We start from the raw sequence: 22,745 nt of genomic DNA, 5'->3' as shown, positions 1-22,745 counted from the left end.
ATGGCGTGGCAGCACAAACCACAGGGCTCCGCCCGGGTTCCGGACGCGCGCCCATCGATCGCCGTCAGCCCCGTGTCACATCCTGAACTTTGTCCTCTCTTCACTGCCGTGTGCTTCCAACACACACCACTGAGATGCACAGCTGGTGGGTGTACTCTGTATTCTGCCTTACTGAAACAGTCTTAAAACTTCTTGAAACATAACCAGAGTGTTTTCTCTCAGATTACCATATCACTTATGAACAAACTTTTAACTGAAAACAAACTGACTTTTCCTTTTTAATATTTCTCCACAAACCACAAGTTTGGGAACAACTGAATTGAAAAAAGCTTTGGAAAAAAAGGAACGAGAAGAGTGGGATTTTAATTTGCTTCACTAGGTAAATTTAGCTCACAAATATGTCTGCATATATTTTCTCCTTTTTTCTTCACTCCTAAAAATAGTGGTTTTTTTGGACACACATTTGAAGGATGACATTAGTTAGAAGATGCCTATTTTGTGGAAAAGCATGTTCCAAATATTAGTCAAGATCCAACTCTCTGTACTTCCAGCACAAATTTTTAACCATTTACACAACAGTTTTCACAGTGTGACTAAAGGGCACTGCCAGGAAAGAGCTAATGGTGGTGGTGAATGGAGTTCACATTGATCTGGGGCACAGCCACCAGCGGTGCTCCCCAGGGCTCAGTACAGGGGCCAGTCCTGATCAATGTCTCTACCAACAGATCCGGATGAGGGATCTGTTGCCCAAGGATGACCAAAGAGAAGGATGTGCTAGAGCATGTCCACAGAAGGGCAGTGAAGCTAGTGAAGAGTCTAGAGACAAGAGAAGATGGCCTCAAGTTCTCAAGTTGCACCAGAAGAGATTTATGTTGGATAATAGGAAAAATTTTTCACAGAAAGGTTAGTCAATATTTGGAAGAAGCTGCCCAAGGAGTGGTGGAGTCACCAGACCTGGAGGTATTTAAAAGCCATGTAGATGTAGAACTTAGAGACACAGTTTAATGGTGGAGTTGGCAGTGTCAGGTTAATGGTTGGACTTGATCTTAAAGTCCTTGCAACCTAAATCATTCTGGGATTCCAGAAACCTCCAACACTGCATTGCATTGAAATCAATGGACTACTGGCTTTTCACATTTGTTTGAACTATTTCCTTATGTTTTTTTTTTAATCATCCTTCTGGACTTATAAATTGCCTTTTTTAAAATATGCTTAAGAAGGAAGGAAAAAATTTACAAAGAGGCAGATTCCTATCTATGTGACTCATTGCCATTCAACCCATAATTTACTTCAAAACTCCTTTTATCACTCTGGGGGAAATTCAGACTTAGCAGCCATTCCTATCTTAAGGCTCAGATGTCAGAAAGCACATACGCCAGCTGGAATGCTCATGTGCTGCAATTCTACAATTAGTTCAGTACTGAGCTACAATCCAGAACTTAAACTAAAATTCTGAATTCAATGGTAAAATCAGTGGAAAGTTTCCAATAACGATAAAATGCACCTGTCAGCCAGATACTGGTTCTACAGTTCATGTTCTGTTGAAGAAGTCAATTTAGGTTTCAGCTGTTTGCTGCCAAATATGTGCTTATTTCTCTTTGTAAATGCTACTGCTTTTTCCTAGGTAGTTTCATCTGTTAAAACAAAAGGCTGGATTAAATCCACATCTTATAATAGAGGTTTCAAAAAGAACCTTGCAACTTTCTGTTAGATTTTTGAATTTACATCATATGTTTTTCTCTGTAACTGTGATCAAACATAAACTTTTTTAATTATGGGGAAAATTTACTTCTTTAAATAATCCAAACTCCTCAAAACTAAACAAATTTTAAACAGTCTGAAATGTGGGTTTCAAATTATGATATTTAAATTAAAACACTCAAATTATAATAATGACAATAATTTCAACATCTTGGATACAATAATTACATGCTGGTAGTTCCAGTATGACCATCTAGATGAGCTACAAAATGTTTGCAGGGCAAAGTGGCTATATCTGGAAAGCTACATATATTCTGTTTTTCTGTAAAAATCCAGGGCTTGAGGGGGTTTCTGCCTTATGTGCTTAAGACAAGAAAAATAAGGGTAATACAGTGCTATAGTATTAATTTTCTAATTAAAGGATGACAGAGAATTAACAGAATTTGCCCAACAGGAATATTATGCTACAGACAGAATGTTCCAAGCAATGCAGGAATACACAGAAAAATAATCATTGCTCTAAAAACTGAGAATTTACAAAGCTCTTTAACAACATTTTATTTTTTTTTTAAATGTGGTTACAAAACTTGAAATGCAGTTAAATTAACTGATTGAGATCAATTTATTTTATCCTTAGAAGTTTATTTTGATCTGTTTAATACAATTGGGGTATTAATGAAAAAGTATATTTCTTAAAATCTAGGAATTTATTTCACTTCTTTAACTTCGAGGAACTATGTTTTTTGTAGGAATTTGCATTAGACTGATTGTTACTTCTATGCAAAAATGATGACATCGCAGGAATCCGATCAAAGTAGTTTCTCGCCCGGATATGCTTTTGTTCTATTTTGGAAATAAATGGAACTTCATAAGTCTGAAAAAAAAAATTCAAATACCATAAATACAATTAAGATATCTGAAAATATTATGTGTTGCTTCATATTTTAGACATTATAAACATTTCAACATATTTTAGACATTATAAATGGTGACCTTTTAATAAACTAAGGCAGATAATTTATTTGCATATATACATAATGAAATATTTTGTAGTCCTATATTACTGTCTTGTGGCCCAGTAGTGAAAATTTCTCCTTGTGAAATATTAGTTGTCTTTTAAAACCAGAGTAACTTTTTTAATCCATTTAAGATAAAACTTACTTATTTATTTATTTATTTATTTATTTATTTATTTATTTATTTATTTATTTCAGGTGAGAACATTTGTACTTACATTTGAAAATTAAATAAGGCAACACTTAGATAGCAACATTTGCAAGGAGAAGACTGTAGGGGCATTCCTTGATAAGAATCAGAGTCGTCATTTTCAACTAATCATGGCAGCAAGTATTTTGCAGCATTTCAGTCAGCACTTGCATGCAGTGGTGACATTTTCCCAAATTCCTAGTTATTGTTAGTAGTTTGGATGATAGAATAAATAACCAGAATATTTAATTGAAAAAACCTTTTGCTGTTGCTGTAGTCATCACTTTGAATAATTGCTATTAAATGAAATCACTATGATTAACTTCTATTAAACAAAAGGCTTAAGAGGCCTTTTTTGTTTTGGTGAATGAAAAACAGTGATTCAGCTTACAACATTCTACCTTCACCTCATTCTCCTTATTTCACACTCTTCATTTTATTTTTTTGAAGAAGAAAGTTGAGTCCTCACTAAACTGATTCACATCCATATTTGTTGCAAGAGCTAACGAAAATACCTCATGGTTTTTATGTAGGCTTGTGTAGCTTACCTGTTCTGACCTAACTCCCCCATCCACTGAAGCCCTGGGCCTGATCAAGTCGATGGCATTTCTTTGACTATGGCATCCAGACTCATGGCATCAAACCAGAGAAGTGCTCAATCAGGATCTTTGCCTGCCATAATGCCAGTTACAAATTTATGGGTGCTGAGGAGCATCACTAGATTGAGATTGCCTGAATAGCCTTCTTGACTCACAGTGAATGAGAGAAGCCAATAAAGGGATTCCCAGCTTGAAACCGATTTTAACTTCTAAAGCTAAAGCTCACATAAACGTGTCTGCTTGATGACACAAACTGGGCACTCACACGCAAAATATAATGGATTGCATCATTCCTTTTGCCTTTAGAATTCCCTGATATATTTCATCCATAAAGCAAAACTTTAAAGAGAGCAATTAATTTGCTCTATTTAGTTTGCTCTTAAGAGTTCCAGAAAGAAGAGCAATACATAACAGCTGAAGCTGCATTTTTGATGCACATATATTGTGTTAAAAATTTGATTAAGAACACCTAAAACAAAAGAACACTAGGCAACAATGACTGCAGATCTCTACTTATATAAATCAATACCCTGGAACTCAAAGGCTTAATAAGCCATTATTAAGTGCAGGACAAACACAAGTTACAGGATTCTCCCGTGCCTTACAAAACTAAATACTCTTAATATATTATGTTCAGTGGAGAGGTATTTCATAGACTACCATGTTTAGATATGGAACTTGGGGGGGATTTGTGTAAAAATCCAGTTTTGATGATGAGTTTAATGCAGTTCTAAGTGGTTTTAATTCAGAAGAGAAATTATGTTTCTATTGCTTAAATGCAAACTATAAGGTTACATTGTAAGGGATACTTGACTGATATTTATATAAGAAAGTAGTGACAAATTTTATGATGACAATTGGACAAGTTGTAGACAAGGAACCATTCTTGATGAGAAATTTAGAAGACCAGAAACTAATGAGGCCAGAGCATATGCAAGAGCACAGGCACACAATGGTTACAGTATTTATGGTTAGTCTTTAGTATGCTTTTCATCCAGCTCTTATCTGATCTGAAGGAAGAGAGAGCATGCATGGCACTGTTCTCAGCAGGCAGCATGGGTGAGGCCACTCAGCTTCTTGCATTTCAGGAGGGAAAATTGGGGCAAGACAGAGTTCAGGAACATGGAATGAGCTGTACATTCCAGGTGCCTTCTGTATTACTGTCCATTCTTTTAATAGTACAGATGCAATCATTTAAATAGTCACTATGAGCCAATTTAAACATCGACAAGTGTAATGACTAAATTTGGCCCAACATAATTAGTCACAGGATTCTACTAAAACCTAACATAAATACTGTAAAAAATAAAGCCTATTGAAATGTACCTTCTGAAGGTTACACAGCTTAAGATGTGCATCTGCCTCTTCTTTAGTGAGGAGAATAGTGTTCCACGGAGACCACTCATGTCTCTTATCCCACCTGACCATAACCAACTCATACAGGTCATTGCAGGCACTGAGAGCTGACCGGCCATTCCATATGTTCTCAATCAAGTACTGCATATCTGGAAGCTGAAATAGAAAACAGGGTTAAAAAGGAAGAAGCATGTTTCATTCTACAAGTCTTGCACCCATGTAAAAATCCAAATAAAGCTTTGGGTTAAAAAATATTTTTATGCACATGTCATATGATCACTTGGTATATATACTTTTTGCATAATTGTTGGAACATCTGATTCTCTGACCTGTCAGCTAGACTTCTTTTAGTATAGAGCTTGCAAACCACCTCCTAAAGTACACCTATGCTTCAAGAGCTTAAGGGCTGCTTCTTTATGGTGTGGAACATCACATATCACAGGAAGATGCTGTAGCTTTTAGCCCATTTCTCAACCTGTCCACAACATACACAAAATAGAGGACATATAGTCAAAGCCACTGCTTACTACAAGTTGCAGTGCTCTTTCCAACAGTACCTGAATTAAGAAAACAATTTTACTATCATCCTGATAATCAATTTCAGACTTCCTGAGATTTTCTAGTATAAGTCTGTACTTGAAATATGCTTCTCGTTTCCGAGCCTCATTATCAAGCTGGTAACATGAGCGACATCTGCCAATGGTGTGGGAACTTGCAGGAATGGGAAACTCAGTAGGTGGTAAGTACTTTTCACAGCTATGACAGAAGTAAACATTTTTATGAAGCGTTAGGGGATCTTGTGGAACCTAAAAATTGAAAAGAAAAAAAAAAGTTAATTTACTACAGGGTATCTTTGTATTTCTTGTATGTTACTCAAACATTGTAAGGATAAGTCTTCCATATCTTCATGCAAGTATTTCAATATGTAAAAGCTAGAAGTATTAATTTAAAAATACCCAATAAAGGGTTGTGATTTTTCTTGGATAGGATACCAAGAGTAACTGCATTTTCTTACTGCATTTGCCAAAATCAGTTATATAAATCAGTCATTTTTTAAGCTAGATGAAGATCCTAAAAATTATGTTCCAGTGCTCTTCCTGGTGCTTTTATGTATACACCGTTTCAGTTATTCTGGAAAGATGACAACACAGAGAAAAAAGAAACTAAATTCTCCACATTTGATTTTTCATGTAGAATCTGCCCTTTATGGCAAAGATAAAACCTGCGATTATGGGCATATTAATATTTTGGCATAAAAATACAAATTCATCAGATCCACATGTCCAGAAACAGCACAGGGGAAGAAAGTAGACTAAACTTGATGGTGACCTTCTCATCTCCACATTCCTTCATGGGTTCTGAAAAGAATGCAATGTAGTCTGTGCAGACAGACCGAATCTGTAACTGGATAGTTTGAGTAGTCTGATAATCTTCAGTCCCTGCTATGGTATATCTGCTAATAAACCTTGTCTAACATTAACTGTTAGTTGGCTCTAAATCTAACATCTGCATCTAAATCTAACAGACTCTCTACTCCTGAGATAACACTGACCACGGTATGAGGAATGCTCTTCTGATAGATGCAAAACAGACATTGCTACTTAGAGCAGCAACATCTGATATGTGAAATATGTTAGTGAATATGATAGTGAATCATATTTTTATTTGTAATATGTAGTCAGAAAAAAAAAACACTCACACAAAACTAACTACATCTTCTTGACACTCAGTAGCAACTGATTCTGCAACAGAAGCCTGGAACAGTTTTTGCTTAGGTGCAAGCTCACTAGACATTGACATGGGCTGTGCTGTTCCTTTCTGGATGCATGGCATGCTGCCTCTTGACCAGCAGAAAAAACACAACTTCCTCTCTCAGTATATTGGTACTGCTTTGCTATTACATTTTACTGATACCATCCCATGAGATCTACCATTTGTAACTATGAGATTTTTTATTTCAGACATGAGAGTTCCTGGGCTCTCTCAGGGCTGCCAGCCACTTGTCAGGTGCTTATGACCATGTCTATGCCCCATGCTTCCTAATAGGACAATATAAATGTATTTGTGTGAAACCTATGTAGTTGCTACATTTTACTTTCTGAGGAACTCCTCCACGAATTCTACAGCAAAATGTAAAATAAAAAAGCTTTCAATATTTTCCATCTCCCTTCTCTTTAGTTCAATGGCCACTATGTCAGGCTGCAAAATAAGAATAATACCTTAATTAACCCAACAACTTGAGGGTTAAACTCTGGAGTTTTGATATACTGGAGAAATAATGTACAAATTCTTTTCCTTAGTCCTTCCAAGTTGCATTCTTTCACATCTCTTGAAATAAGATCAATTTCCCTGTCAATTAATGCCACTAGTTCCTGTGTTAATTCACATTCATGTTCCTGGGGGAAAAAAAAAAAGAGAGAAAAAGGAAAATAAACTGCACAACAATAAAGAAACAAACAAACAAAATCATTCAACAAGACATTAAAGTAACCTATGGAATCTATGGACATTACCATTCATACCTCTGTATGTTCATATAAGAACATGTTCACAGAAGAACTTGGTAGTCCCTCAGGGAAAAAAAATCTCCAGTGAAACAACTGTAGAACTACAAAAGTGAGAATGCTTACAGATTCTGTTTTAAAGGGCCTGTATATGTATACCAAATCTGTGAGGAACTGTAAGCCTTGGAGCACTAAAAGATGCTTAGCAGAAGTACTCAACAAGTGCAAAATTTTAAGTCTCCAAAAGTCCAAAGAAATATTTCCCTAAGAAGCTTCCTCTGGCTAGGAGATTGGAGGTGTAATAGGGATGGGTTTAAAAAAATATCACAAGAAAACCCAAAAAATCCACCACACAAGAGGCATGGGGGTATGCCTGGAAATTAGTCACTTCAGTATTTCCAGTGCTTGGCAGGAGATTCTCCAGAGAGAGAGACATAAGAGGTGATTGAGTTCAGTGATTCTCAGGTGAAAGAGAGTGCGAATTTACAGAAATTCACTTGTTCACTACAGCAATATTGACTTGTGTTAAGATGGGCAAGAGTTCATAAACCAGAAGTGCTCTCAATGCCATAATGACTTTAGATCAAATACTGGCCCTAGTAAAACAAAGAGCAAGATGCTTGTTTGCTTTAATAAGACCAGGAAGCAGCATTCTATTCTGGGCTGATGTCAACAGTATCATCCTAAAAGGACCTTGAAACTCATTCTTTTTGTACATGAATAAATAAATAAAACCAATATGAAAGACTAAAAAAAAAAAATGCAACCAGCTTCTATTCCATTGGGAACACTAGCAGCAATAGTGGCAGCAGGGAGTGGGGAGCAAAGAGAAGAAAAAAATCAGTATTTGCTGCCCATAAAATTGGTAATCCAAACCAATAGATAGATAAGGTTCTAAACAGACATTTCAAAGAACTGAGAAAAAATAAATGGTAGTTGCCATATATATCCCTGCCACGGTTCTCATAAGGTTGATATTAAGTAGGAAACAAAACTTTGTATTAAAATCGTATTATGTATTAATATGCAAAGAAGTCTAAAACCACAGGGTTAAAATTCTAACACAACCTGAAGACAAATATGCACATGAAAAAGTGAAATAGGAATTTAGAGTGTATCTGGAATTTAAATCACAGTCACACACCAGGTAGTACATGAGGGTCTCTAGCTCACCCTCATGGCACTTGTCTGCTAGCAGCAGCACTGCTAATGTGTCAACATAATTAAGTGACAGCACCTTTGGAAAGTACAGCTTCAAGCTAAACATAAACAGAAAACTAAACCTTACCTTCACTGTCCATTTGAGTGTTAACAGCACAGATATTCTCTCATCTTTTGGGATGTCCTTTGTGTTAATGCTGCGGTAGATTTCAAGTATTTCTTTGCCACGGAGCGAGTTCTGTGTATCCATTTCAGTGATTTTTCCATCAAATGCTTTCCACCTCCTAGGTTGTGCACACTTCAGAAACAATTAGTAGAACTCTGAGCTATTAAAATCTGACCACCAGCTGAACAATTGCATTATGTTACATCAAGTTTTATCAGAGCAAAGAGGGACTTAACATTAATGCTTGACTAATGCAAAAGGCTAATTCTGTTGCTGATATTGATAGAACACCTCTTCCACCAAAGCAAGCATTCAATTGCACACTTTATTTAAAGCAGCAGGTCATGACAATTTCAACTTACAGGATATTAAAAGCAAATAATATTCTCCTACAGGGATATGCTCTACTTCCTTAAAGTGAATTTCCTGACAGAAGTGTTAAAATACACTTGTTCTGTATTTCACTTTGCAGTCATAAATCCCATCAAACTATCAGTAAAAATCAATAGGTCTGTTGACTGTGTAAAGATTGAAAATGTAAGACCTTGAAGTCTACTGCAGTAAAAAATATTCCCAGGGAACTGTTCTATTTATACTAGTTGCAGAGAAGGATAGAAGGAATATGGTTTGTTAGAGCTAGGGAAAGGTATGTGTTTACAGTTTACCAGACACTTCACCTAGCTTCTTGTTTGCTAACTTAACCACATGCCATATGCCTTATGCTTCAATTATCTTTGTACATCTTTAACTTTTATAGACAGTAAGAAGTTCCATAATGTCACCTGCCCCACAAGGTCTGAAAAGTACATTTTCTTCTTTCCAGAAGATGGGTTTTGGTTACAAATACCACTGTTACATAAGGAGGCAGGTGTCCAATTCCAATAGAAAAAGAGTTTTCAAAAGCCTCTCCCATCATTACTTAACTCCATTTCCTTTTCTTAATGGGGAGAGGTACTTGAAACCTCTTTCTATGTTTCAATTATTCTCTTTCACTATATTTGGAATTTAAGTACTTACTAACACTCTCAAACTTCACCTTGCAGTCTCAGTATGACCTAATAACAGGAACACTTTATGCAGTATTCACATGCCTAGTAGTTTTCTGGACATGACCCCAGCATTGACACAACCATTATTTTGATGAAATAGACTTGATATGGTGATAAGTAATAAAAATATCAAGAATATTAGATAGCTAGAGGAGAAATGATTAGTTATCACCACAATCAAAACTTTTCCTCACTTTTAAATAAATAGGTAAGGAAAAGAAAGAAAAAATAATTTCAAAAAGGATTTAACATCAAATTAATGACACTTAATTACATTATCAGTGGGGTTAGAAATCTAATTAAAGGAGATAATTGTTAATCAGGGGTCACATTTCAGAGCCAAAACTAAGAAATGCAATTGCAAAACCAGACATTAGCAAAAAAAAACCCCAAAACAACCAACCAACTCTTAATTACCTGGTGAAATCTTTGAATTTCTGCAAAACTTGAGCAAGGCAATTTTTGCTCTGTCATATATAGGGAGCATTCTATTTTATGTTTATTTTGTTTCACTATATTTGTGCAATACTAGAAATTCTTAAAAAAACCCTAAAACAAAGCCAAAAGCCCACACTTTGCAAACGATGAAATTCAGACCAGCTTAGAAGTTCTATCATGCTGGCAATCCTTTGTCAGACTGGGACAAATCACTCTTTTACCAATAGTAGTTAATTCAGCACCTCCATTTGATCCTTGTCAAGGAAATCACTTACAATAACAGAGAAAGGTCATTTGCTAATGCTAAAAAGAATCAATGGCCATAGTAGACCCTGAGAAATAGTCAGTAAAATTAGATTTTTCTGATAATTTGCAAACCCAATATATGCAAGTAGTCTTGGTATCCCATTCTTCAAATGACCCTTAATACAGACCAATTGTGTTATTATAATTAATTCTTCAAAAATAAATCTGTAACTTCTGTATTTTTTCTTATCATAGCTGGATATTACATTAAAAAATTAAAATATTAAAAAAATATGCAGCTTTTTACTGAAAAAAGAAAGAATCACAACTTCTCTGCTTTCAGGACTATTTTTCTGTGCTTCAGACTGACAGGAGAAAAACTAAAACTTTGAGATCTTCTGCCAGCTTTCTCTTGTCTTTTAGTCTGCTGGCAGTGCTGTGGAATTTACAATAATCCTGTTATCTGTATTTACTACAACTGCTGCCAATGCATGAAAGCAGAAAAAGTGCCTGAGGAGAGAAACACACCACCACAGATAGAGAGAAAAAGGTAATTATAAAAAAAAAAATTCCATAGGATGTGTGCAGAAATAGTACAAAGCATGAAAGGTATGAACTGAGCAACAGTTAATAGTTACACAAATTTCTTTAAGTCAATATGATTGCTGTACAAAAGCTTAATCAAATACTTCCTCCTCTCCAAAGTACAAATGCTGAAGAAGAACGAGTTCAGCATAAAGAACCCCCCAGAACACAGGGCACACACAAGCAGTAGCAACCTTCATAAGGGCACACATGCCTGTGGAGGTACATGCTTAAAGTAGCAAAGAAGGGAACAAAGGTTTCCATGGAGAAACAACTTTCATGCCACTTTGGCTATTGCAGCTTGCAGTCCTCAGATGTGAAAGATATTATTGCAGCTTTAACTGGCAAGTGTCCAGATCGATATTACCAGCTCGAAGTTCAAGAAAAAAACAATCCCTAATCAAGCACTCAAAAATAAATTTCATACTGGAATTTAAAGTACTTAAATGGCACTGTTACAGTCATAGCAAACCATCCATCTAATTTTGAGATTTACAAAATTATATTTATTTTATCTTTTTTAAAAATGCAAAAATTGTTACTTTTTCTCCCTCTGAGTTAGAGCTATCTATGTCAACAGTTTAGAACGACACTCAAAATCCTACAGCAGACATGATAAAAAACATGAAATGTTGCACTGGTTCAGAAGCTCAATAAATTTAAAAACTAAAAAGATTACTGTCCCTTTCATGAAAAACATAATTTATACATGTAAAGTTGGAATATATAAATTATTAGTAACTGCTTCATGAAAAGCAGTTGTTCCACTTGTCTTTCCTCTGTTTGGAAAGACAAAATATCAGTTGTCTCTGATGTGTCTCCTGATTCTCCAAACATCAACTGTCACTGAGAGTTCTTGTGCTGAAGAACATTTTCCTTCTGATTCTAGATGTAAGAAAGCTTGTCAGAATATGTGCTGGAAGCAATCTGTACAGGTAGGACACTGGAAATCGGTCCTTATGGGAAAAGTAACGACAGAGTCAATTAAAAGACAAATATATTTGCTTTGACTCTTCCAGTCTTCTTTTTCTAAGTTAACTGAACAGATTGTAAGTAGAAGAAGCAAACATTAAACACAGAAATGATTCAAGGCTCTGAAAATAATCCTAATTATTTGGTTTTCTGTTTTTTTTTTCATTCTTGAAAGCAGTAAGACAGAAAACAGTCATACCACAGCAATAGATGTGGTAATAGTTCCACCAGCATTTCAGATAAGCAACTTGTTTATAATGAGAAATGTAATACATTTTATCAAATCACATTTAGAGTACAGTTCCCCAGCATCAGTAATAAAAAGAATGAAAAAAGTCTCTTTTGGACAAATTTTTACTTTTGAGCACTCAATAGTCAAAATTTTAAAATAAAAATAATAAAAAAAATTAGATAGCTAAAACCCATTTCTGTTGCAGTATTTCTTTTCATAATCATGTCATATACTTTGAAAATAAACTATTACTTTTTTCCAATGGCTGGACATCTACCTAAAAGGAGAAGGGTTTCTTGTATTTTACATTAAGATACCACTGAATTTAATACCATTTTAAATCGTCTTTGTGAATGAGAGAATTTTCTTTTTCTTTAATAAAGACTGAAGAACATGTCTCTTAAATATCATCCCCAAGATTATGCAAGAATGAAATCTCAAGTTAAAGTTCTAATGGAGTTAAAGTCAGTGATTTAATAACTGAATTCAACATCAGATTCAAACTCTTCTTTATACTGGAAAACAGAATAAATACTTTTTTAAAGACAGAATATGATAACCAGAGGCCTATACTCATTTGGGGAACTTGATAACAAATTTACTTCCTGAAGGATAACATATTTATATTATTATAATTAATTATATGTGTTGTTTATATTTTTTATACTTAACAGCATTAATGATCCACTGTTCAGCCTTCAATTGGTCTGGCAGCTATGAAATTCTCAGCTTGGAAAAAAGAAATTTACTGAATTGTACTGACATGAACAACCATATAATTTGGATATTTATAACATTTGCATTCACATGATTAACTGATAAAAACTACAAAAGGTACTTCTTGTACTTTGCAGGTGTATTTTCTGTTCCTGTACTTTGATATTCTTTATGATCAGAGTAATTACTGACCTTACCCAGAAAGTGCAGTATTCCTTTTTCTTGATTCTCCAGATTGGCACTTAGTTTGTGCATCCCAATGCAAGCAATGAGCTCTGTCTCATCTTCCAGGAGTGCACAAAGTGCTGCCTTTCTTTTAGCTCCAGTAAGGGTTCTGTTAATTCGCTCAGTCTCCTCCTGCATCCATACTGCAGATACAAATATTTGGGGTGTTTTTTACAAGATGCTTTCTGGCAAAACTTCTGCTTTCATATTTAAGAAACAACATAATTGACTTTTCTTTCAATATTCATTAAAAACCAGTTTCCATTTTAGGGAATTGATGGTTATAGCTATTTTCAATACATGCAAGATGGCCTAGAAATAAATGCAAATTATACAGATGTTCTGTGAGAGTATGTGTGTGTACACCAAATCCAGACTGCCAATTTGTACTCCAAATTCAAGTATGAGTAGGAGAGAAAGAATCTGTATGTGAGAAAAAGAATTTAGCTCCTGTGGAAATACATTATGAAATGGCTGCATCTTACTGTGGTGCCACTAGTACTCAGTGCTGAGAATATTTATGCAGGTAGAAGCAGTAATAATTAAAATCTTAAGAAGCTTGAAGTCCTCCAAAACTGAGATAAAACTTGACTGACAGTCACATTTAGCACTTCAGGTTTTATACTGGATATTGCAGTGGAATCACCTTTTGCCGTTCAAGGCAGATGAGAACACATTACTCAACAGGCATCGCTTTACTCTCCCTTTCCTTTTCTATAACATAACCCTCCAAGTGCGTGAAAGTGGCCACAGAAGAAGCCACAGGATGGTCATGACAACAGCACATGGATCAGTACATGCTGTATAAGAATCTGACCCCCTGACACCTTTGCTGCCTATATAGAGACTACATGGCTTTAGAGAAATCTGCCTGTAAAATCAAACTGTGTTTACTGCCTTTGCATATCCCATAACAACTCCTGGCTTCTCTGAAGAGTCTGATCCAGTTCAAATACCTCTAGAGTTTTGTAGGGAATTTAATAAGATCCAAAACTTCAACATTCCTGAAGAATACCTCAAAGCATTGTTATCATCCCAGAACAGTTACGCAAAAGCAAAACCCAGCATAAAAGGAAACTATTCAATATGAGATGCACTGAAAAAGCCTGTAACATCCTGGATCAGGTAAGATTAGAGGCAGGAGGAGGGAAAGGAGGAAGGCTTATTTTCTGCCTGTGGTTTCTTATCTACAACACCTTATGTTTTCCATTTTTAAATATTTCAATTCATTTCCTTAAGGCTCTCCAACCTGTAATATGACAGCTGTCTGCCAAGTTCTGAGAACCCAAAGATATATATTTTAAATACAGCAAATTCACCAAACAATAGAATTATTTACATGAAGCTTTATTATGCCTGAAGGGGGCAGCAACTTCTAAGATGGAGCTAATAAATACAGTTAACAATTTTATACTTTCAGAAGTGAAGAAGCTGTCACTCACCATTGATACTCACCTCTTGATTCCCCATTTACCTGCAACCAAGCTAAAACACTCCTCTTAGATTATCTGTTCTGCAGATTATCTGTCTGCAGAGATTTTATTCATTACAGTTTTTATTCCAGTGTTTATAAGGTAAAATGGTTCATACTTTTAAAATAAATAATAAATGCCTATGCAGACATGCTGAATATATAGATAGACCTCATTTGCACTATATAGTCAAAAGGGAAGTTCTTGTACCACCAGGAATTGCTGGTACTGGCTGACCCTGTAATAGTAACCCTGTTGAGATTGCAGCAATAACCTTCACAGATCCCTGGAGGACAATAGTCTCATTCTATTACTGTCACAATGATTTAGCTTGTATAAATTGTTGGCACTATAAGAATGCAAAATTGTTTCAGATGCAGGTAGGAAAAAAACCCTGAGTTCCTAGAATCATTAAGCTCTATTAAAATGAAGAGCATGACTGCAAATCTCCATGCAGAGAAGCAACTAGTCAACACCAGTTAACAAAAAATAAACAGTGAGATTAATACCAGACCATTTTTTTTAACAAAATACTTTAAAAAAAAAATCTCAAATACTGGAATTTGTTCTGTTCTGAAGTGGGATATGTTTTTTACAGGTTGATTAGATATTAAATTCCTGAACATGCTTGGCTGAAACTTTTATTATTTGTGAATCCAAAATCATTCAATTAAGCAAGACACACTTGCATAACCATAAGTTTCAAATCTAAAAACATCGTGAAGATCAGCACTCTTCCATAACTTCAACTGAACTTGGTTGCTTCTACTGCAAGTAAGACTTTTCACACTTTAAAAAAAAAAAAAAAAAGGATCATACATCTGATAGCACACTAGTCTGGAAGCAACTTCCTGAATAAAATATTGCAGAAAACCAGATGCAAAATCGTAAGACCTCATAAGTGGCAAGGAAAACAGTACTATTTGAATACCTTTGCTTTTGATTACTTAGTCAGATACAACTTGAAAAGGGCTTGATTCTTGAGAACTGAAAAGCAAATTGCAATAGAGGGAGAGTAGACAACCTGAAACAAGCCACAAATCTCATGAAGACACCATTCCAATAACTGCAAAGCTCAAGACAAGCAATAATTTTTACATTTGTCACGAACAGTGATATTTATAAATCATTTATTAATTCAGACAAAGCCATTTGTTCAATGCCACACAAAGTATGACAGCATTGAAAGATTAGTGTATAACTTGGGAATTTTTGAATCGTGATCCTAAGCTCTATGAATAACACATGTCATCAAATTTATGCTCAGTTTACCACTGAAAAAAGAGCTGAGATGGTTTAAGGTAGGGCAGGTGGATTTGCAATGAGGGAGGTCACCTCTTAGGTCAGCTCTGCTACAGGGACAACAATACCCAAACTGGCAAAGAGCTAGACCATAAAGCACTGTAGCTGAGATAACATAAGAATTGTTACAAGTCACAGTACAAACCTCTGGCTTTAAAAGAGACATTGTAAAAAACCAAAATTTGTCTTGGTGTTTCATTATATGCTGCTACAAGTGCACAGCTTTTGACTGTTTTTATGTTTCCAAAGGACATACTCTAAGTTTTTTGTTCATTTTGCACCATTAAATTCTTGTAAGGTTTTATGTCAATTATCTGCAAGTATTCACATTATTTCTCTGAAGAAGTTTAGAGGTGCTCGCCTGTATTAAACATCATCTCCTCCAAGAACACCAAATGTATGACTTTCAGAATGTCCTGCAGAACTCCTAAGAGATTTTTAAAATTTTGACAACACGGTTTTATGAAATATGGAATGAACTAGAAAGGAGAAAAAGCATCAGTAGAGGGCAACTAAGACAAAAGGAATAACTTGTCATATGTTGTAAAATTTTGTACAAAAATTCTTCAGCATCTTAAATGTAGAGTGAAAGATAAAAGCAACTCTAATCTAAAAAAACACCCTTTTGTTCTTCTAGCTGACTTTAACTTTAGACATAAATAAAAAATGCTAATAGAACTGACAAAGAGCACTATTCTATAAGCCAGTTATTTCTAAAAAAGGTGCACTGGTTTTGGCTGCAATAGAGTTAATTTTTAGTCACAGCAACTTGTAAGGTGCTGGATGTTGATAACACAGGGATGGTTAGTTATTGCTGAGCAGTGCTTACAGAGCATCAAGGCATTCCTTCTGTTTCTAGTAATACATGAAAGTAAAATAATTATTTTAAAATTTAAAAGATTCCGCTGTCAAGCAGAAAAAAAAATCATGGAAGTATCTATAAAAACATGCAAAAACCCCAAGTTTATTTTAAACAAACTGTACTGTTTTGTTGCTTTAAGGATATCCCTTTAGGAAAACTTACATTCCAAGTCATGGTACAGTAGCTCAAAGTCTTCTCTTGTTTTAGGGTTCAGTTTTTTCTCATACTCTCTCCTCAATTTTTCTTCTTTCTCCCATTTTTTCTGTAATTGTTCTTGTGCCTCCCGTGCCAGCCTTAACCTCCTTTGTTGCTTCAGATTTTGTACTAAATTTGCAGCATACCAACGACGGAAATACTTCTGTATTACTATTACCTATATGTGATACAATACCAAAGAAGCATGAATTTAAAATAAAACAACATAGTATTTTGAAGTGTAGTATTATTTCTTAACTGTTCTTTTCTCCAGCTCCCTAATTACATTTTCTAAGATTTTTCTTGTACTGAAACAAATTTAAGTGTAACAAAATCAGTCATGTACTATTAGTTTAAGCACTAGTATGATTACTCAGTTAGGTAACTGCAGGAATTTAGCCAGTGAGTACAGTGGATAAAAAATGTTCAAATAATCAAATCAAAATATAAATTACATTTAAATATATTTTGCTATGTACTGTTTTTATTCTTTCCCTTATCTTACTGCCAATTTATAGAGTGGAAATGTAGACACATTTGCAAAATTTCTTTAAAATTTCTAGTTACAAAAAATCATCACATAGACACAAAATCAACTGCATTTTATTTGTGAATAAATAATGAAAGTGAAATTACTAATGCTGTTATGACAGAAATGAAAAAAGACAATTAAATCATTGAGCTTCCCAAGCTGTGGCTATTGAGGACTGGGGAAATATCTACGATATGTTAAGGGAGGATACTGCACAAGCCTCACCTTCTGCTGGCTGAGTTAGCACTTGCACTACAAACAGTTCAGTCAGATCAATGCTACGAGGTACCAAGCATTGTTCAGCATCAAAAACTATCAAGCACAAAATCATACTAATACAGTCACACTGTCTCTGGTAATATCTTAATCTAAAACTTCTCCTGAATATGTCTTCAAACAGTATTTCAATACAGACCTATACTGCACTGGGCAAATCCATCAGTGTGAACCAACACCAAGATGACATCTCTCTACTGTGCATTATCAATTACCCATAGACACATTACAGATTTCCATAAGTGTCACTACAGACCACAGTAAAACATATTGGTAATCCTGAGGAAATTACTTGCTACTTAGGTTCCACTTATACAAGATGCTCATTGCCATCAGCTACAGCTGACCAATTTAAGAAGTTCTTACAAGAAAACTTCTGCCCAGAAAACTTCAAAGATCTTGTCAACCATGTCAATACAATTACCAGTACAATTATTCTATTTGGACATTTGGGGAATAAACTGTTTCTCCATTCAGTTGGATTCAGACTGTCTATTTTCAGCAATCAAATTAATAACTAGAGCATTTACAAAGCAGTGCCTCATCTAACATAATTTAGGGCAGACTTGAGTTAGATGTGCAGTCACAGAACACATGGTTTCCAAAAAACAGAGTGGAAGGCCTGAATGGCATCCTCTGCACAATGAATATTCAGAATCTGTAATCAAATTGCCTTCATGAGGCAACTCAGTCCACCAGAAAACCCCACAGACCCACTGCCTGTGTTTGAACAGCCCATTTCTACTTTGGTGTCAAAGCAGGGAGCTTGAACAGAATCCAAAATGGATCAGCTTGCCCAGGGTAACCTGCTAAGTCTGATTAAAAAAACCCAACCAAACAGACAAAGAACAATAGGTTGTTCTCAAAACTCAAAAGCTTGAATGCAGATCTCCTAAATCCCAACCCAATACTCCATTTATTTCAGGCCATACATTAACATGTAGCTTAGGTTATTCCGAAGAGATCACGGGAATGTTGTAAGAACAAGCCTGCTTTAATCCCTTATGCTCTATATGGAAACTTAACGGTCACTGTGAGACAGAAAACAATAATTTCAGAATTCTTAATATTTTAGAGATTGCAAGGTATCAAATGTCACTAAAACCCCAGAGCAAACATGCACTTCCCCTGTATCTGAAAGATTACAAAAGATGAGCATAAGAAGACATTTTACAATTTACTTTTAAATTCAGTCTTTGAAAACTCTGAACACTCATTAAATATTCAGATAACCTTCACAATTCATTATTTTACAGATAGTTTCAAACAGATAAGGACTTAACTGCTTCAACTCTACGTTTATGGAATTCCTCTGCTGTAAAATACTTCCCAGGAGTTATTAGTTTGTCAGTCATGTTTGATACATAAAGACCAGTTTTAGTCATCTGTGTCGATGTTGTATTTCTTGTTTGTTGTCGCGCATTTTTTTCCACAACTGTCTGGGGAAAAAATGCATGTCAGATTAGAAGAAAATACACAGATTTTTTTTTCTTCATTACAGTAAGTGGCAAGATTAGCTATTTGCAATAAAAATCACAAGAATAATGATATTTATCTACTAAATACTTTCATTTGCACATTTATCTCAGATTTACTTCCTCTTTCCTATCAGAAATAGTGTCAGCATTCGATTCCATTTGGCAAAAACAACATTCTAAAAGGACATTACAAAGCCTTTACCTGTGTTCCCCTACAAAATAACTGAATTCCTTTGTCAGGTCGTTTTTTGGGTTTTGTTTGTGATCCTGCATTATGAAATTCCACTCCTGTTGACACATTCCTAAATCCACCCAGGAAAGGTTTATTATAGGTAGGTCTTTCAACTTTTACAACTACTTCTTTAAATGAATTCGAACCTGTTAAAATGGAAGTTCCAAAATTTAAATATTGCTTCTTTCAGTAACACATCTAGATTAGACCATAATTACATATGTATTGACAAATGTGAAAAAGCAGCCTTTACCTGTTTCTACTCTGACAGTTATGACATCAGGCATGTGGTAATCCTGTTGAACAACTTTTCCAGGGAAATGTTCCTGATTCTCCAAATCAGGCTTCATAGGTGTTTCATTATCCTTAATCATGCTTGCTAAAAATAAAACCAAAATTCATTCCTGAGAAGCTTCTCAAAACAAACAAATAACTCTTTCAACTTTACACCAGGATGATTTTATTGTAACACTTCAACACAGCATAATCATCGTTTTTTCAGCTAAAAGACAGTCTATTTGAAAGCTGAAATAGTATTACCATAAAATTTTAAAGGTGATATCTAATGTAATACTGTCAACACATAAAGATATTCCTAGCCAGCTTCTCAGAATGAGAGCAGATGAATGCAACCCAGCCAAGAGGAAAGTAGTCAGCAAGTCCATATGAGGAATTGTTATTCACTGTGCTCAGGAGCTGAGCAGGACATGCTGTGTTCTGCTCTGAAGAACCAATAAAATGGGGTCCTGTATTAGGAAGAGGAAGTGACTGAAGACAGCCAGAACACGGAAGAACAGGTGTAGGAAATGATGGAGTATTTGGGAGACTGCAGGAGAAAGACGCGGATAAAGAAGGGTGGCAGGCAAGTTACAGGGGAATCTAAGAAAGGTAAAATAGTAAGGTGATTTGTATAATGTTGGCTAAACTGCTAATTTAAATGCACATACAAAATATGTATATCCACTCATACATATTTCTGGAAATAAGGATCATTCTATAAAACGCCATCTAGAAATTACTACTACAGTTTGAGATAAAGAATACATTCCTTACCTTTGGAGTATGTTTCATATGAGAATTTAAAAAGTCACTGCAGGACCAAATCTCAGCAAGCATAAACAGAACGGGGATGTGTGGGAGTGCAAGAAGCTATAACCAAGTTGAAGAAAAAATACCTCTTTAAACCATTAATACCCAACATTTTAACAACTTTTTTACCTGTCTGTGTCCCCTTTGCTGTACTCTCTGGTAGTACTGATTTTTGAGAAGGAGACTGCTGGTTCCAGCCCTTCTCTGATTGTGCAGTGCCTGCAGGTTCTGGAAGCAGAGACTTCTCTACTGGGTACCCAGCCTTTCCAACTGCTTTTCCTTGAGAGGATGCAGGTGATTGCTCTGCACCTGATCCTTCTGATGTAACAACTTCAAAGCCATCTGATGGATCTTCCATTTCCTAAAGCATCAGTTGCCTGCTTTGAACCTTTCTGCAAGAACAATCACAGGATCTATTATAAATTGCATACTGGCACATTTCTACTACCAGAATTAGGGGTAATTTACTATCCTGAAAAGCTTTTCCTGTATCTAATCCCAAAAGGCCTATTGAGAACAGCATGAGATCTTTGCTTCCACCAAACAGAAAGCACTTGTGGCTGGTGTTTACCAAACATAATACTCCAAGGCAGGCAGCCGGCACACTTCTTTTTACCTCTAGTTCTTTGCCTACAGAACAAGATGGTGCAAGGAGTCGTTACCCAGAGACAGCACACCTTTACGGTTTTCCGAGTTGCCACCGAAATAATACGGGCTGGAAGAGTCCTTAGCCCATATTACTCAACATAGAACCACAACCAAACCCGCAGGATCCGGGACGCAGCTCCCAGCAGGAGCCCGGGGATGCCGAACCGCTCGGGCGGGCGGGCCCCCGGCACAGTGCGCACCGGGGCCGGGGGTGCGGCCGCCGCTCGGGGCACGGCTGGGACGCCCGCACCCTCCCGCCCCTACCCCTGTCCCAGTCCCGGCCCCTGCCCCCGCGGCACCTCCCGGCCCGGCGGCGCTCCGGGCAGGCGCAGCTGGCCCCGGCGGCGGCGCGGTAGCCACGGCAACCGGGCCGGGGCCCGGGGAGCAGGAGCGTGCGCACTGGGGAGCCGGGAGCGGGCCGGGCGGGGCGGACTGAAACCGGCCCGGGCGCCAGCAGCGTCGGGAAGAGAGGAAAGGGAAGCGGTGCGAAAGGACGAGCAAGTGCCCTGGTTCCCTCCAGCCCACAGCACCTGCACGAACCCGTGCTGGCGGCCTGGAGCCGCCCCAGTGCTGGCACACCCGCAGGGGCCGTGCCCACGCTGAGACCTTGAGCGGGGCGATGTGAGCTCGTACCAGCCCATAACGGCAGTAATGTATGAAAACACCGGTTTTCCTTATACCCTTCTGCTGTGGATAACAGCAGAAGTTGTAGTAAACCCCCAGAACTCTTGGATATCGAGAAAGGGTGTTGTGTGTGAGTGTTGGCAGCCTTCGTGCCACGCACCGTCCCTTCCGAGCTGTGTGGCAGTGCCTACCCGTGACATGGCTAGCGCCTAATCCTGCTGTTCTCCCTGAAGGGTCCGTGCCGTGAGCACTGAGGCTGTTAACTGGAAATTAAAGACTTGCAAATCAGAATGAAAACCATATGAAATTGGATTTCCTGGTGTTTGAGGTGCCACTTCTGACACAACTCCTGCAAATGTTTTCAGCATGCTACAAGAAAACCGAAGGGACAGTAACATTGCATAACTTTGATGTGAAATACACAGTTCTGTGTTGCAATTCCAGGAGAATCCTGAAAAAAAGCCTTTCAGGAGGCATTGAATTCAAATGGATACACATGATCATTGTTATCATGTTTCCCAGACATTGTTTGGCACTTGAATGTGGACCTGCTCCGCATCTAAAGGACAGAAATTTCCCATTACTACTGCTAATGCTGTTTTTTTCTAAAATCTTGTTTGAACTCCCAGAATAGGATCACCATTAATCCTATAGAAAGATACTGTCATTCGTGTCACTTTCTCACTGTTATATATTTGTTCAAACATGCAAGCTCATTTTCAAGTTGCAATGATTTTTTATTATTTTTCTTAATGAAACAACATATAAGCTTTGAATATTAAAATAATAATAATAAAAAGCGGCTTTCACTCATCTCCTATTAGTTTTGGTTTTGGGTTCAGAACACAGCCACTCTGGACAGGTTAAGCAGCACAGAT

The 22,745-nt window shown here is 36.6% G+C and overlaps 1 protein-coding gene across 1 annotated transcript; it reads right to left on the bottom strand.

Annotated features, from left to right (window-relative positions):
• Positions 1-2,413: 2,413 nt before the first annotated feature.
• Positions 2,414-20,953, bottom strand: IQUB (IQ motif and ubiquitin domain containing; the record flags this gene model as incomplete). The annotated part of the gene is made up of 11 exons (XM_084206154.1): positions 2,414-2,575; positions 4,833-5,018; positions 5,420-5,668; positions 7,082-7,258; positions 8,655-8,825; positions 13,125-13,300; positions 16,956-17,166; positions 19,080-19,235; positions 19,477-19,652; positions 19,760-19,885; positions 20,725-20,953. 11 exons carry the CDS (start codon positions 20,951-20,953, stop codon positions 2,414-2,416), a joined length of 2,019 nt encoding a protein of 672 aa, XP_084062280.1.
• Between the last annotated feature and the right edge of the window lie 1,792 nt (positions 20,954-22,745).

Source organism: Fringilla coelebs (assembly GCF_963513975.1).
Source record: "Fringilla coelebs genome assembly, chromosome: 5".
Lineage (NCBI taxonomy): Eukaryota > Metazoa > Chordata > Aves > Passeriformes > Fringillidae > Fringilla > Fringilla coelebs.
The sequence above is the reverse complement of the archived record's forward strand: the minus strand, read 5'-3'. Positions and strand labels throughout refer to the sequence as shown.